At 40.5% G+C, this 16,566-nt stretch overlaps 1 protein-coding gene across 1 annotated transcript in view; it reads right to left on the bottom strand.

The window, feature by feature from the left end:
• Positions 1-16,566, bottom strand: part of myo10 (myosin X) — a 169,334-nt gene that overhangs the window by 24,259 nt on the left and 128,509 nt on the right. Inside the window, exons 20-26 of the mRNA XM_084731325.1 lie at positions 14,683-14,807; positions 14,352-14,466; positions 6,801-6,907; positions 6,451-6,678; positions 5,262-5,307; positions 3,410-4,372; positions 2,433-2,553 (exon numbers count right to left, since the gene is read on the bottom strand). Of these exons, the coding sequence (XP_084587451.1) occupies positions 2,433-2,553; positions 3,410-4,372; positions 5,262-5,307; positions 6,451-6,678; positions 6,801-6,907; positions 14,352-14,466; positions 14,683-14,807 (1,705 nt within the window). The remainder of the gene's footprint in view (positions 1-2,432; positions 2,554-3,409; positions 4,373-5,261; positions 5,308-6,450; positions 6,679-6,800; positions 6,908-14,351; positions 14,467-14,682; positions 14,808-16,566) is intronic.

The raw sequence follows: 16,566 nt of genomic DNA, 5'->3' as shown, positions 1-16,566 counted from the left end.
ATCAAACATACATACATACATACAGTCAAGCCTGAAATCAAACATACATACATACATAAAGTCAAGCCTGAAATCAAACATACATACATACATACAGTCAAGCCTGAAATCAAACATACATACATACATACATAAATACATACAGTCAAGCCTGAAATCAAACATACATACATACATACATACATACATACATACAGTCAAGCCTGAAATCATACATACATACATACATACAGTCAAGCCTGAAATCAAACATAGATACATACATACATACATAGTCAAGCCTGAAATCATACATACATACATACATACATACATACAGTCAAGCCTGAAATCATACATACATACATACATACATACATACATACAGTCAAGCCTGAAATCATACATACATACATACATACAGTCAAGCCTGAAATCATACATACATACATACATACATACATACAGTCAAGCCTGAAATCATACATACATACATACATACATACAGTCAAGCCTGAAATCACATACATGGTTATTATACATCATTAAAACTATATGACCAGAAGGACACAAAAGCAGCAAAAACGGAAATAAAATGACCAGAGAGGGACACAAAATAAACACAGAAGGACACTAAATGTTCAGAAAAGGACTATTAATATGGGTCTTGCTCCAGTCTATTATTTGTGCTGTGGCTTCTTATGTCAGATACTCTCTGTAGTCAGGACAATGGCAACCCACTGAAGCTGTTAAGATGTTGGAATGTTTGACTGTTGGAATGTTTCGTCCGTCTCTTTCTCTGTCTCTGGTCAGTCTTTTTTTTTTTTTTTTGTGAAGCTGCACTTTCATCTTTTCTTGGGTCCTTTGATGGAAACACCCTGTTAAATGACTGTTTCAGGATTGGTTATATGTTATATGTTATAGGCTATTATATTCACTGTTGTTTACATCATTAACGTGTTTGTTAATAAATGGAGATTGCCTGAAAGAAGATATCTTGGTTCGATTTTTTGAATTTTATACTATGGGTCTGTGAGCAGGGCACTTAAGAAATCTGTTCACCTTCGTATGTTACTAGACTATTTCTAGAATTGTTTGTCCTGTGCAATCACCTGTTGACTTTACACTTAATATAGCAGTGCCCGCTCAGTTTTCAAGATAATTTCATCTTTATTTAAAGCCTACAGGTAAATCTCATAATATACTTTATGACTGACCACTTTGTCACTTGACATCTTACTGATTAAAAGTGAGACCATTCATGAGACCATTAATGAGTGAGGCCTATATTTATGTCAGGTGTCACGTAATGTGATGTGGGTGTTAGGAATGCTTATGTTATATCTTTACAAATGAAGTGTCACTGACTTGTTTTCATGAGGTAATGATATGTTGGAAAACTGAAGTGAAGAGGTACGTTTAGGGAAGTTACCTGGGGTCTCCAGTGCTGCTCAAAAACTATACCAGAATTCCAGCTCAGCTATATCTGAGCTGGAATTCTGGTCACCAAAGGAGGTAAGTCCATCACACACTCAGCAGGACCAGGATGTCCCTGAGTATCTGCATGTGCATATAGCTGTATGGTATAGGTCTGCAATTCAGTCATTCTGTTGTTTCAAATCCAGTGTAGGCTATATAACAGTCTTGGATTCTCAAAACACAAAATGTAGAACTCTATATTACATTATCTGTCAAGTTTTACATTATTTTTTTCAAAAAAATGACCCACCTGAAAATGTAATAAATCTCCAATAATGTAATAAGGTATTACATTATCGGTAAAAATGTTATTACAATATCAGTCAGAATATTTTATTACATTATTAGTCAAGTTATTGCATTATTGAGTTTTATTACATTTTCGATTGAGTTAAGCGCAAATTTTATTACATTTTCAGGCATTATTACATTTTCAGTAAATTATTACATTATTGGGTGCTACAAGGGTCACATGACATGTGATGCATGGAGGGAAGATTTGATGTGAAGATGGAATATAAAGAAAGAAAAATCAAACTATTACAAGAAATATCATCACAAACTAGAGTATTTGCGTTTCCTGAAGAAGATGCATGTGATTTCTGTATCTGCTGCTGCCATTTCAGTCATTTTCAATTTCTTAAAATGGAAATTAAATTAAAAAACCTTTTTAACCCTTTGAAATCACATATTATGCATCTATTTACCAATTATTTGCTAAAAACTCCAAAATATCAATTTCTTATATCTTGTATTCTTATATGAAAATCCAATCATGTTTTCTTCCTGTAAAACAATTCCCAAAAAATAATATCAAGGCATCCATCCATCAGTCAATCTTAAACTTCATGCCACGGAGCTAAGATTAAGTAACGGAGTCTTACAGAGAAGAAATGATCCAGAGGCTGAATACTTTCTGAATGTTGCATCATCTGGACTTTAAAGAAGCGTAAGTGCTGTGATGAAAGAGATACCTTTGATGTAGAGAAAGCTGTGGAAGTATGGGAGCGTGACGCAGCTGTAGACGGAGTCCCGCCGATACGAGAGCTCGTCATCTGTGTCGAACCTGTCGAAGTCGTCCTCGCTGTCCTCAAACTAGAACAACAAGAACAGAAAAGAAATTCAAGATGTACAGAGTTAGCATGAAAGAAAAAGATCTAGAACAACTTTTAATATAAGACATTATAATCCTAGTTATTTTTTCCAGGTTATTTTTTATTTCTAGTATTTTTTGTGGAAATTGTATTCTCTTTCATGATTTTTTTAATTACTTGTATGTGCTTGTAAATTTGTGGCTTTGCAGCTGTCTTTAATTTTAATGTTAGGTTTTATTGTTGACCATCGCCTAGATTTTGTATGCACATGAAATTATTTTGGTAGATTTTTTTCCAGCTGAAGCTCAGTAACGTAACATTATTTTCTATGGTTCTGTCTTATTTATTCAAACAAACTTCATCTGGGGAATTAAGTGTCAACTTGCTGAGAATAAATATGGAAATGAATGGATTCATGGATTCACACTTTTTAAATAACACACTTCTTAATCTTTGGGCTAACAAGTATTTTCAAGTCAAAAGGTTCAAGTCCAAGTGGAGTTATGAGTCACTGAAAAAGTCCAAGGAAAGTTGCAAGTCTTTATAGATTTTGTCAAGTTGAGTCTAAAGTAAAAGTTGTGAATCTGTGGACCACACACATGTTGATAAAAAAATAAATGAATTGTGATCAGGATTAGGAAAAAGCTGGAAAAAAAGCACTGCAGTGGATCTTTTTAGGCCAGTGTGTCATTTAAGATTTTACACACCTAAGACTAGTTGATGGAGAACTTTCATGAAACAATTGACAAACACTTTGCCTATGAACTTAAACTACTTTTGAACTTTCTCCTCCAGCAGTAGAAGTTACTACACCCACTGATGCAATTTGATCAAATCTGTGTGCAAACCCAACTCACCGATGACTGAGCGCCCTCCGAGCTGAAGCGGTAAGCCCCTGAGCTGTTGTAGGTCCCTACAGAGCCGCGGTAGTCTGGAGACCACTGGCCGCTGCGAGGGTTGGAGAAGGCCACACTGCCACTGGACACGATGGCACCCTCATCGTAGTCGTCCTGGTCGTAGTCTGAGTCCTCGTCTGGCGGTATGAGCTCCACCAGATCGTCGGACTGGGCCTCAGATGAAGCCTGGGGGTGGCAGTAGGCCGAGTCCCCGCTGGAGGAAGCACTGTGGCAGGCGGGGGGCACCGGTGGTAAAGGCAGCGGCTGGTGCAGCAGGGTGGTTGGAGGCAGCGGTGGGATCACACCATCATTGGCGTAGGGATCTTCTTCAGATGAGTCGTCACTTGTTCGGATCCCGCTTGTCCGCTGGCCATCTGAGTGGCCGTGCTCGCTCGGGTTCGGCGAGTCTTTGAAGGCCTCATCATCAGCCCCAAACCCTTCATCGACCTCTTCCTCGTCGTTGCCTCTCCTCCGTTCACCATCTTTCTCCTCATTCTCTTCACCGACTCCCAATGAACTCTCAATGTTCCTCACGCACTCGTCGATCTCGTCAAAGTTCAGCGAGTCGAGGAACTGCTGCGCCGCCTTGCAGGCTTCGTCCTCCAGGCGCCGGAGCTCCTGGTCGCGGAGGAGCTGCAGGCGGTTGAGGGAGGCCTCGGTCAGAGAGAGCTCCTGACGCTCCTTCTGCCTCTGCAGCGCCTGGATCTCCCGCTCCAGTCGCAGGATCTCCTCCACCTGAGACGCCTCGTGAGGACGGACTGTCTCTTCTTCTTCAGATGGCTCCTCGAGGGTCTCTGCTGACTCCTGCTCCTCCAAGACGTCCGGTGATGTTGCAGCTGCCAATGCAGGCTGAAGCTGAGGCAGAGTCAGAGAAAGTAACGCCTCAGCACGATGAAGCTCCTCCAGTCTTCGGGCCTCTTCAGCCTGAGGATAGAAAAAAGACAAAAAGTTAAAAAACTATCTGATGGAGAATGGTCTGTGTCAGCTGTACATAAAGCTAACTTGTTCTTGTGAAGTTTTTCCTGATTATCTCAGGTGGAGTTTATAGGGGGCAGTTCATATTTGGATGTGAGAAAGAGTATAATTAGTTGCATGAAATGTGTGTATTTATGTTTCCATAGCTACAGATTGGACCGGTTCTCCAATGAAACAGTGGCTTTCTGTATGAAGTTTGAGCAGCTACCCCAAACGATTACTCGTACCTGACAATGCAGATTGTGATATGGAGTCATCATATAGCTAGAATTGGCTGCTGTGGTCACTGTTGAACTTTACTACCATCAGCTGGTTTTAAGATACATTGCATTTATTGTGCCAAGGCCAAACGACCTGTCTCACAATAAAATTGCAAAAGATTTCTGCCCTGTGTTTTGGATCTACTCCAAAATTTATTGAGCTCTACTTTGGCCCATGCTACACCCTTCCACAAAATTTCATGAAAATTCACCCTCTAGTTTTTATATAACCCTGCTGACAGAAAAACCATCAGGACCAAAAACATAACCTCCTTGGCGGAGGAAATAACTGTCTTCTAAAATGTTAACCCTATCAAGAAATAATGTCTCTGGGGTCATAAAAGTCTTATTGTCTCAAAACAAAACTTTCAGTGTTCAACCTGTATCTAATGCAGAACAAACTCTAATAAATACAAAACATACAAAACATAATATAAAAAATGTGTCAGATAGACAGATTGAAATGAAAACCAAATGAATGATCGACCCAAACATGCCTACAGAGACTGTGGAGTTATGAAATAATAAGTAGAAAGCAATCACACAAATGAATTCCTCAATAATCAGTTTGGTCGTACCTCTCTGGCGAGTCTCTCAGCCTCCAGCTTCTGTCTCTGTCTCTCCCTGCACAGACACAAACAGACAGATAAACATCAGCTGACTGAAACAGACAGTAAGAGATAAGATTTACCAAAACAAAAGTAATTACATTTCCCGTCTCACTGTGTCAGTAAAGTCCCATAAAACACATCTCGAATGCAGGATGTAAAGGTCAGATAGAAATCCATCCAAACAACAACAAGGAAGCAAATATTACACAATATGACACCAGATTATAAAACTTTATACAAACACAAGTGTCTGAGAACGTAAATGAATGCTGGCATTACTATGATAATTAGGAAGTTGGTAACATGATCTTTCTCTGTATTTAGTCTAAATCTTTGCTGTTAAATGTTGATTTCTGCAGGGTTTTTTTATGTAGTGACATCTTTAAAACCTGATTCTGATATTTTAAAGTTACTACGCATACATGTGACAGTTTAGTCATGTTTTAGACTAGTATTTCTCACCAACACTGTATTCCTGATATTGGAGAGTCAGCTTTGAAACGGCAAATAGACCAAAGTCTAAACTGAGAGAAAATATACAACTGAATGAATGCCTTAACTGTCAGGTAAGAAAAAGGTGCTGTGGGTGGAATTTGGACCTCTGTATTTCTAAAAACCAGCCTGTATTGGATATTCTGTTCATGGACTGCGTAGGTGGCGCTGTTCTCTCTGCTTCATTAATCACTGCAGGTGCATCAGAGGATTTATTTTCTTGCTACAGCACCAAAAAAAAAAGGCTTACATGAGAGCAGCAATTGGTAGGATTTCTGAATGAAATCATTCTTACACATTTTTCACTTCCAGACTCAAATTTCCAGACTTCTCTATAATTTTTCAGACTATATTTGACATCTTGAGTACAAACAGCTACATGTTTATTGTGTTTATTATGTAAATATATTATTACATATGTAGTTATATATTAAATTCTGATTATATGTTTGCTATTATGTTGCCAACATATAAGTCAATTAACACCAAAGGAAGCTATGTGTAACAAATACAATACACACAATACAAATACAACATATTCTGCATTTTTTTATCCAACAAATATTTTCCACTCTTTTTCAGTACTTATCCAGACCTGCAAATTAGTGTCAAACTCCACACTTATATGAATATATATGACTATCCTTTCACTTGACTTGCCCACCTCTCCATCTCCTCCTCCATCCTCCTGCAGCGCTCCTCCTCTTCCTCCCTCCTCCTCCTCCTCTCCTCCAGCAGCTGGCTGTAGGCCCGGCGGGCCAGCTGACCTCGCACACGTTTCTGGAAGGTGAGCGCTGCCCAGCGGAGGAGCAGGAACTTCCTCCTCCAGTAGAAAGCCCGGTAGTTCTTCTGAATGACCACAATGCACTGCAGCAGCTTCCTGTACTGCTTCCTGTGTGGAGGACAACATCAGAACAATCAATTAACAAACGGGACTTTTTGTTAGAATGAACATCAAACGGTTCTTAAGAGGGTTTTTGATGTTATTGTCGAGGTTTTATTGTCGAGTCGTACCGGGCCATGTAGCCCATGACGTGGGCCTGGATGATCATGGCTGCTTTCAGCACCTCCATCTCCCTCTGCTTCTCCAGACGGTGCTCCAGAGACTCCCGGAGAAACACCTGAGAGGTGGACGAAGAGACAAGGTGAGACTCAGAAGGACATGAGCAAATCTCTCTCTGTTTTTGGACAAACATTCCAGCATTAAAGATATTTATACCTGCAAATATTCAGAGCTTCAGCCAATTTCCTTTCTCGCTTAAAAAAACAAGCATTCTAATATTGGTTTGGATGTTGGTTACCATGGTAACTGTAGACGCTTCGAAGCATTCGGTCAACTCTACACAGGACAGTGCGTTTTTTTTCTTTCCCTTGTTATCATTTTGTGTTTGTTTTCAGCAGGTTTACATGGATGTTTCTGGGTTAGACAACGTTTGCGTAACACAGAATTATTTCATGAGTGTCATTGATTTCTACGACACCTGGAAAAAACAAATCGCAACTTATGTCACAACATAGTTAGACATGCTGAGCGCAAGAATTCTCTCTTGTGTATCTGAAGCAGGACTTTGACAAGTAATTGATCGACTCATCGATTAATTGACAGTTTGTCAGCAGTATTCTCAGATATTGACTTTTCACAGACCAAGACTGTTCTTTTTCAGATTGTCTGCTACATGTGTTTGCAGACCTCCTCCGATCAGCTGCAGTTGTTCACATGATCCTCTTTAAATCCATCTGAAATAAAAACTATAATAGCTGGAATAACGGGAGGTCTAGGACTACTAGGGGTCCTCAGAGTTACTGCAGTCCAAAGTTTATTTTTTTCAGTTCAAAAATTAAAATGCATCTTAAAGTAATAACATAAATCCAATATATTATTAGCAAAGATAAATAAGTCTATATTTAAAAAAGCTACATCATTTGAGTTTGCTAATCTACTAAATCACAACGTCACAATGGATCATTTTCTAACTTTACAAGCAAGACACTCTGACACACGCTCCACCTCACATGAAAATGGTACTTGCTAAATGTCAGACTTAACCATAAAATTTATGGGTAATTTGTGGGTAATTTAAATGCAATTTTAACATATTGCTTGGTAATTTTCACCTATTTACTATGACATTATGGGACCTGGAATTTGAAACATTATCTATTTTTTATTTAGGACACAATTTTAGTACTTTTATCAATTATTATGGTTTCTTGACTTACATAAGCATATGTTGAACAGACTTTAGAGATATTAAACATTTGAAAATACTCCAAGAAATTACATCACAATAAGCAAAAGTACTAATGCAGGTGCTGCCGGATCACTTGTGTGGCAAAGTTTAAAGCACGTCATCAGACCGACATGTTACAGGAAAGAGGAGTGTGTGATCCATCATATAGTTTCAGGGATAAAAACAAGAAAATGACAAAATGTTGAGTGATTTAAGGTTTCTGGACGGAGTGATTCACATGCAGGGGATTATTTCAGTGGACAGCAGTGGTTAGCAAACAGTTTCAAGCCAGCTTTCAAACCATTCCTCTCATGTTTTTTTTTTGTTGTTGTTGTTTTTACAGCGCTTGACAAATATGAATCATTTTCTGCAGCATGACTGCGCATCTTAATTGGGATTTTAATATGAATGAGTTTGATATTTATTGGCAATTTCTTCGGTTTTGTCTTCTCAAAATGTACCAGGCCTATGAGCTTACTGCTTAAAATGTTTTTCATAGTTTTTTCATATGTGTGACTAAATGAAAAATGTTTTAAAGAAGATTAAAAGATTAACAGATACTCTCTACTCATTGCACACAGTAGGATATGACTAGAATACGACTCCCATCCTCTGCTTAACACAACACATCCACTGTATTTGCTGTATTACACGCACATTATGAATTTACAAGTGAACAGAATTAAAAAGAGACAGTCCCTCCTTTTTGCTACAACATCACCATTTAAGAGACACTCCCTTCCAGAAGAACAATTGAACTGAACAAAGCAGCCGACATAAATCAAATCCAGATCCTCCTCTCCTTTTGTTCACGCTGCTAAAGACCGCAGATTACTGCGGCGAGTGATTTGGGCTACATCTCTCTGTGAAAAGACAGATCTTACAGGCACTTAGTGCAGCTGCCCGCTATAGGAGCCAAGCTGTCCTCCATTGATAGAGAAACGGGGCCCGCCGAGGGACGCCGGGGGTTAATCCGATTAGGGAGGGAGGAAAATGAGATATGGGACGTGGTCTCGGGCGGCAGAGATGGTGGGGAAATGTCACGGTGCTACGGGGGTACAGGAGTACAGATTGCCTTCCTCCTGTTGAACGATGTACCGTGTGTGTTTGTGTGTGTGTGTGTGTGTGTGTGTGTGTTGTTGGCACAGTGACAGAGTGTTGAATCCTCAGCGGTGAAGCACTAATGAGATTTTCAGGAGGAAATGTAAACTCGTCGGGGTGATTTGGACGTCACTGACAAGCAGGTTAATTAACAGGGAAACATGGACTACATGCCCCAGCATGTGCACACACACACACACACACACACGCACACACGCACACACGCACAAAATCCACCAGTGTCTCCTCCTGAATTCAGTTGTTAGCAGGTTGAAGAAGCCTTTGCAACAGTTTGATGCATCAAAGCAAATTAAAACTCTAAAACAGAGGAGCCCAAACTTTTTCACTTGGAGGGCCAAAAATTAAACTCCTGCAGAGCTTTCCCTGAGTCTGAGGTGGACTGGGCGAGAGGAAACAACTCGCTTCAAACATATATTGAATGGGATTTCAACCTATTTAACATACAGTCTATTTTCAGTACACAATTATTACATATTGCTCCTGTAAAGTTTTACTCGTGTTACGTTCATCAACCTTCTTCCTTATTCTCTGACGTATCATCTGGTGTTTCCCCAGAAGTTATAGCAATGCACTGTTAGGTCTACCTTGAATACATTTATCTGCATTTGAAAATGGTTGGAAACACTTTGGATGAAGATATAAACTCTATTCTCTTCTCAGGGTTTTAATGTGGTGTGAAAAGAACAGCCACAGAGCAGAAACCAAGTGCCACCGTTCACCAGATTTACAGAAGAGTCAGGCCCATTTGTATTATATCCTCTTGCAAAAGGGGTTTTTGTCAGAAACACACTTTGGTTTGCATTTTAGCTTGCAGACTTCTCTGAAATGTGGTGCGTCACACCACCTGAAAGCCCCCTGAAACCATAAAGGCGCTCCTCCTGCTGCTGTGAGCGCCTGTAAACCATTAAATCAATTCTATCTCCCTCAGAGGGATTCGTCCACTTTGTCCCACCGCCCCTCGCAGTGAGATTTACATCGAGCCGGCCTCCAGCTCCTTTCAGTCGGCACATGTCCTCACTATTGTCTTGGACTTTTTTTTATTTGTTTTTTTTTTTTTTTACAGCCTCAAACTTAATTTCCTGGAAGTGATGTGGCTCTGCTTGCCTCTCCCAGGGCTCTGTTCTCTCCACGGGCCTGACCTGTCACGGCGAGCGGTGCTCCCCAAAGGCCCCAACAGCAAGAATCAAAAGTGCGCCGAGGCTTAGCGCGGCTTTTGTTGCACTAATTAGCATAGTAATGATTAAAAAGGATTAGTTGTTCAACTCATTGGGATGCAAATGTGTGCACTCGTACACGAGGCAGCACTTTCTGAACTTGTGAGATTCATGTTGGAAGTTGTTTAGTAAAGTGAGGCGATGTTTCGTGTGTGTTGTGTGTATGTTTGTGCGTGTGTGTTGTCTTTTATAGAGATGTGTATTTGTCTATGTTTACGTCATGGGGATATAAATCTGAACACATATTGTGTGGACTCACAAAGACCCGCTCCCCACAAGACTAATCTTTTATTTCGTGTGTAGTTTTCAAAGTACACTTGAATAAGTGTGTGTATGTGTGTAGAAGTATATTTACTCAGGAACATGAGCTTGGATAGCAGCTGCCCACAAGCACAAAAAATTCAGTACTTGAGCCGTACTTTTCTTAAAGAATATAACTTTATGTCTTCAACAAGACAAAGGAAATCAGGGCCAGAGTACTCAGTTTTTTTTGTTTTTTTTTGCAGTTTTAGACTTCTTCTGCCACTTTACAGTCTTGTCATCCTTCAGGTTCTGGCACCAAAAATATTAAAATGCATTAATAATATAGCTCCTTGTTGATAGCTTTCTGTTTTCATTGATGTCATGGTTTGTCCACAATAAATATGATAGATATGAGTGGATTTTTTTTTTTTTTTTATCTATAATTTTAAATATTTTCATGTTTTTCCACCTGGTCTGTATTTTTGATAAAGGTATATTTCAGATATTTGATTATGGGGCATTTCTTGTTTCATGAAAATGTTGTTGGGGCCTTTTATTTTTGAAACTATAGTAGGGGGGATTCCAAACCCTCTAAAGAGGCCCACAAGCATGCATTTAATATTTAATAAACTGCATCTGGTGCACTTTGAATGGAAAGGGGGCTAGAGCTGTGAAAAACATAATTTTTCTCTCAAACTCAAATCACAAATCTCAAGTTGACCCCAGCAATTTAAACCTACAGAAAATGATAATAAATGGGAATAAATGGAGCTCCCCTACGTCAAGAAAACATTGAAAACTTACAGGATTTACAGAGGCTGCATATTTCTTAAAGTTATTATTAAACTGAAAAATGATACTACACCAAATATCCCAGCCAGCTGTTAGCATTTTTGCAAAGTGTGTTCATGTGAGTGACATTATGTTACATTATGCCTTTTTAAAGACACGTAAAAGCTTCAAAATTCATGAGTGGGGCAACTACTGATGCATTTACAAAATGTGAAAGGCTTGCATTAATCACAGATCTTATTTCAGGCAAATAACCAAAAAACACTGACTTCCAAATAAAGGAACTGGAGGTATAAAGTCATTTCTTGGTTTCAGATAGGTGTGGTAACACAAAACATTTGGATTTAACAAAGATCTGACCGGGATCAAAAGCCAGAGTGCAGATTTTAAATGTTATTTCACTGCTCTTTCTCTTCTAAGATGACATTTATGAGGGCAATAAAACCCAATGAGCTGCATCTCCAAAGAAAACTTATTCATCCTTTTTTTGTAGGCTTGTTTTTTTATGTGCAAAAATACAAATGCAGCGGTGAAAGGACAAATTAATCTCATGTTTTATCATTCAGGTGACACTTCTTCTACCTGAGTGCTGTGGTCCCGACTCTTAATTCAGTTGCCGTGGTCTCGTTGGTCCTGGACAAACACCCACACACCCACTCACACACACAAATTGATGACCGTTCATCCGTCCGTCCACCCACACATGCATCCTCCACTGCTGTCACCTCTTGCAGCATCACACGGTCATGCTGTGATTAGAGATCTGTGTCCCCCATCTGTCATTTCTCCACAGCAATCACACACACACACACACACACACACACACACACACACACACACACACACACACACACACACACACACACACACACACACACACACACACACACACACACACACACTGGCAGTAGGTATATTCTTTCTGATCCGGTGTAGTGGAAGCAGAGAGCAGCAGACCGAAGGGATGAAGACTGGATCCAATAGCTGTTGGATTCCACGCTTCAGGTGCTCTGGACTTCAATTATTCATGATCACACACACACTCAGAGCCTGTGGTCACACAGGTACCTGAGCTGTGGAATGGTTTCATCGAGCTGGATTTGTAAGACGCACGAAGCCAAATTAAGCCTTGAGGGGAGCAGCCAAAATGGATTTGCGTTCCCCCCGGCAGTAAAGCAAAGTCTGCATCCAGTCATATTCATGTTAGCAGGGAGAACACGGATCAGCCGGTGTGAGCCAGAGGCAGAAAGAACGACGGGATGTTCAGGGGCTCAGGGTTTGACAGGAAAAAGTCAATTAAACTGAGCAGAAAGGATGTCTTTCACTGCTGATAGACAGGGAATGCAAATGTGTTGGAAAAATAGCTTCTAAGGAAAAGCTTTTCAAAAAGGCCAAAGGAGCTTTTTTAAAAACACAAATTACATCAGTTCTAGGAAAAAGTAAACCATATTTCTGCACACACACATATATATATATATATTTATAATTTTCCCCAGAAACACTTGGTATCACTGTTTCACATCATAAACTGCAAGCCAGATGCAGATGTCAAAGCTGGACACACGGAATAAACAAAACAAGGACCGTATCACCACTTGGTCCATGAAATCTGCCCAAATAGCACCTAGTTTTAGAGATATACAGTACATCAGACCAGCAATGTCAGCAGAACCAATAAATGTACAAAGCCATCATGGTCACTGGCTCCCCATCCTTCCTGGAAAGGAAAGGATCCAAAAAGGGGAGCAGTAAGAAACTCAGAGCCTCCAGAGGACGGTAACTGTTGCTACTAATGGAGAGCTAACGTTAGCTTGTGTGGGAGTTATCGTCTCAGCCTTGCTTAGATCAACTGTTGTGTGTTTGCCTAACTATACCTGGTAATTCAATATTAGTAGTGTATGGCCACTGTGTTGGGGGAAGACTGAAGCCACATGATGGCTGACTCATTAACCGTACGTTACTAAGATATCATGAACGCTCAGGATCAGGCAAGGTCACAGGTGCACTCTGTTTCAACTATTCGCCACAGGACCACTGTGATTTTTACCAGCATCCCCACCACCGCATCCTAAATGAACCAATGTACCCTCATTCAAATGGTGTTTCTGCAGCAACGCCTGATTTGGTCTGAATACAGCCTAAAGGTACACAGACTGGATGGGATGATTGTTTTTATGGAGAGCAAGAGATCTTTATGCAAATGAATTCATTCAATGCAACACTCCAGGTTCATGAAAGCCAGATCAAACTGTCAAATTAGGCAGTGCTGATCAAACATGAATCTAGATTCTGTCACTTCATCACCTACTTCTTCCTTCAAATGTGTTCAGGGACATATTTTAGTGCACTGTTTAGCTGTAATACGAGATTAAGAGATATAAGATTGTGAACCAGCTGGCGGTTTTGTCCTGCTTGAAAACCAAGAAAAAACAGAACTAAGCACTGTCCACCTTGCTGTACATCTATCCAATCAACTGCAGTTTTCCATGGTATTCTATTTCATTCCTTTGGAGCAGAAAAATGTTTAATAGACCGGTGCGTCCAGATGCATCCTCACCAGAGGCGGTTTGTTTCCTCCATCAGTCAAACTTCACAGTTGCAAAGCAATACTACTTCACACTTCTTCTGCCTAAAAATACTGCTGTGATGATAATGCACCATGTGATCAGCCCTGATAGAGTTAGCTTGAACACACACTAGTATTGAACATATTGACACAAAGGCCAGACCCTGTGGCAAAACAAGATCCTACCAGACCCAATTAAACTTACATATAATTTGCTCCCAAGGCCTCACTGAGGCCTCAGTTACTAGGAACCGAGAGGAACCCTGAAGACCCTACTTCACGGTCATGGTACATTTCTCAAAGGGGAAGTTTACGTGCTCAGATGCAATAATAGCCTCAAAAACAGGGCATAAAGATAACAGCACAGCTTCATGTGAGTATAAACATCTGTCCTCACCTTGGTCTTGCCCAGCTGCCACTCTGCACTGCTGCTGTCGTAGAGGTGCAGCAGCTGGATGCAGCTTCCTCTGGGGTCATCTGGCAGCATCACGCCCCGCATCAACACCTTGTATCTGAAGAAGCAGCAAGTGATGTTGTTATTGTACTAATTAAAAGAACATTAGAGTTTGTTTTACAGAGACTGGTCTTTTTGTCCATTTTTAGTTTTAACACTGCTCTCGTCTTGGCTTTTACATTTTAGGAATTTAACAGATCCTCTTGCTGTAATGCTCACACAACCCTCAATACCCGTCACAAGAACAGAGGATGATCTTAGCGCAGATGCACACCTGGAGCAGAAGTCCTGGAAAGGTCTTCGGATCGGGAAGCCAGTGCGTCGAATCTTGACCGTCTCCAACATGCCGGAATATCTGAGCTGGTTCAGAACCAACGTCTGGTCGAACTGGTCAGGCATCTAGAGGCAGACAGTGACAAAGGAGATTTAGGATAAATATGAAACCACTTTTAGGCCTTATAAAGATCTGAACAAGAATCTAGCAGCATCAGCTGTTGGTTTTCATTCTGTAACAACAGGACACTTTCATTAATGATCCTCCACAGTTTATTCCAATCAATGCAGTCAGCTGCTCTTACAACAGTATTGACTATCTAGGGCGCCATACACAGTGCGATTCTATCGTCCAGCACAGTGTTTGACGTAGGTATAATTTTTTTTCCAAGCTGTGGTGATTGATTTTGGATTTTGACTCCATTCCTGCTCAAGAGCAGGTTTACAACACTGAACACTGGTATTATATAAGGTACTTCACTGTGATGAAAGGGTAATTGTAAGCAATTCTTTATTGATGTTCGCATTCAGGGTAGAAAAGGGAATAAAAACCACTGACAAGGTTTTGCGGTGGTGGGTTCTCTCTCTTTTTTGGCCATACAGGGTAGGGTATGAAGTTGCTATGGCGAGCATGTTAGCAAAGAAAGAGCAACTTTATCATCCCAATGGAGTAGTGTGTTCAGGGCTTTCCATGCTGCATATTCTTGGCCCCGAGCTAAGGGCTGACCCCGGGATGACTGAGCCCTTTTTTCTCTAGGTTAACCTAAAGCCCAAGGCCTTTACAATTCATACTGCACTTCTACTCGCCCAGGGTTAAATGTGCATTAGCACACGCAAATAATGTTTACATTTTGTTTACTTTAGGTCCGTTTCACACTATCTCTCTTTAACCCCATGTTTACTCCATTTCCAGGGGATAACCCTGCTCTGGAGGAGGACCAGCAAGCCCTAGGCTAAATCTGGGGTTAGGCAGGTTTCAAATGTGCCAAAACTGTGCCAGTGTAAAAGCTTCCTTAGTCTGGGGCTACCACCTCCCTTAGCCTGGGGTTAAGAGGGTTTTAAAAATGCTTTTAGTCAGTGCGAAAAACTATTTGTCCACCTGACAACTGTTAAGTGCAATATTCAGTCTCCTTTTAGCTCTTTTTTTGGTCTCCACCAACTTCCCACCACTTTCCACCACAGCTAGCATCTAACTGTCTCTTTTCATTCGATTTGGTGCTGCCCAAGTCATGTAAAGTCAGTTTATCAGAGGTTGTTTGTGCAGCTGCTTGCTGCTGATGGAAATACTGGGACTGAACCAGGCAGTTTAACATATTTTAAAACCAAAACTATGAGCCAAAAGAGGCTAAACGCTGTGTAAAAAATCTCCTACAAAGGGTAGATTTTTTTTTACAGCTCTGTAAAGGGTGACTCAATCATTGTTTTTTTCTGGGTTTTTAAAATGGAATCTCCCAATTACCTGTTTCAAAAAAGTGGTGAGGAAAGTTAAAGCACTGGTGACCAACCCTCCCTCAAAGGAGCAATAAATAATTCTGGAGAAAGATAGTTAATTGTTGAGTCTTATCACCAGGTTGTCAAATATGGATGCTTTGGGTTGGTCAAGCCAACATCAGTATTGGACAACCTGGTGAACCCAAAGTGTTAGTATGCTTATTTGAAGACCTGGCCAACCCAAAGCATCGGTAGGTATATTTGACAACCAGGCCAAGTCAAACCATTGGTGGGTCTATTTGACAATGCTGCCAACTCAAAGCATGGGTAGGTCTGTTAGAAAGACCTGGCCAACCCAGGGCATGAGTGCTAATACCGTCAAACTGTGTCATATGATGTCAGTGAACCACACACCCCTTCCACCCCTTTAAACTTCAACAAGCATGTACAGACA

Source organism: Lutjanus erythropterus, chromosome 12 (genome assembly GCF_056507025.1).
Source record: "Lutjanus erythropterus isolate fLutEry1 chromosome 12, fLutEry1.hap2, whole genome shotgun sequence".
In the NCBI taxonomy this organism is placed as follows: Eukaryota; Metazoa; Chordata; class Actinopteri; order Lutjaniformes; family Lutjanidae; genus Lutjanus; species Lutjanus erythropterus.
The sequence above is the reverse complement of the archived record's forward strand: the minus strand, read 5'-3'. Positions and strand labels throughout refer to the sequence as shown.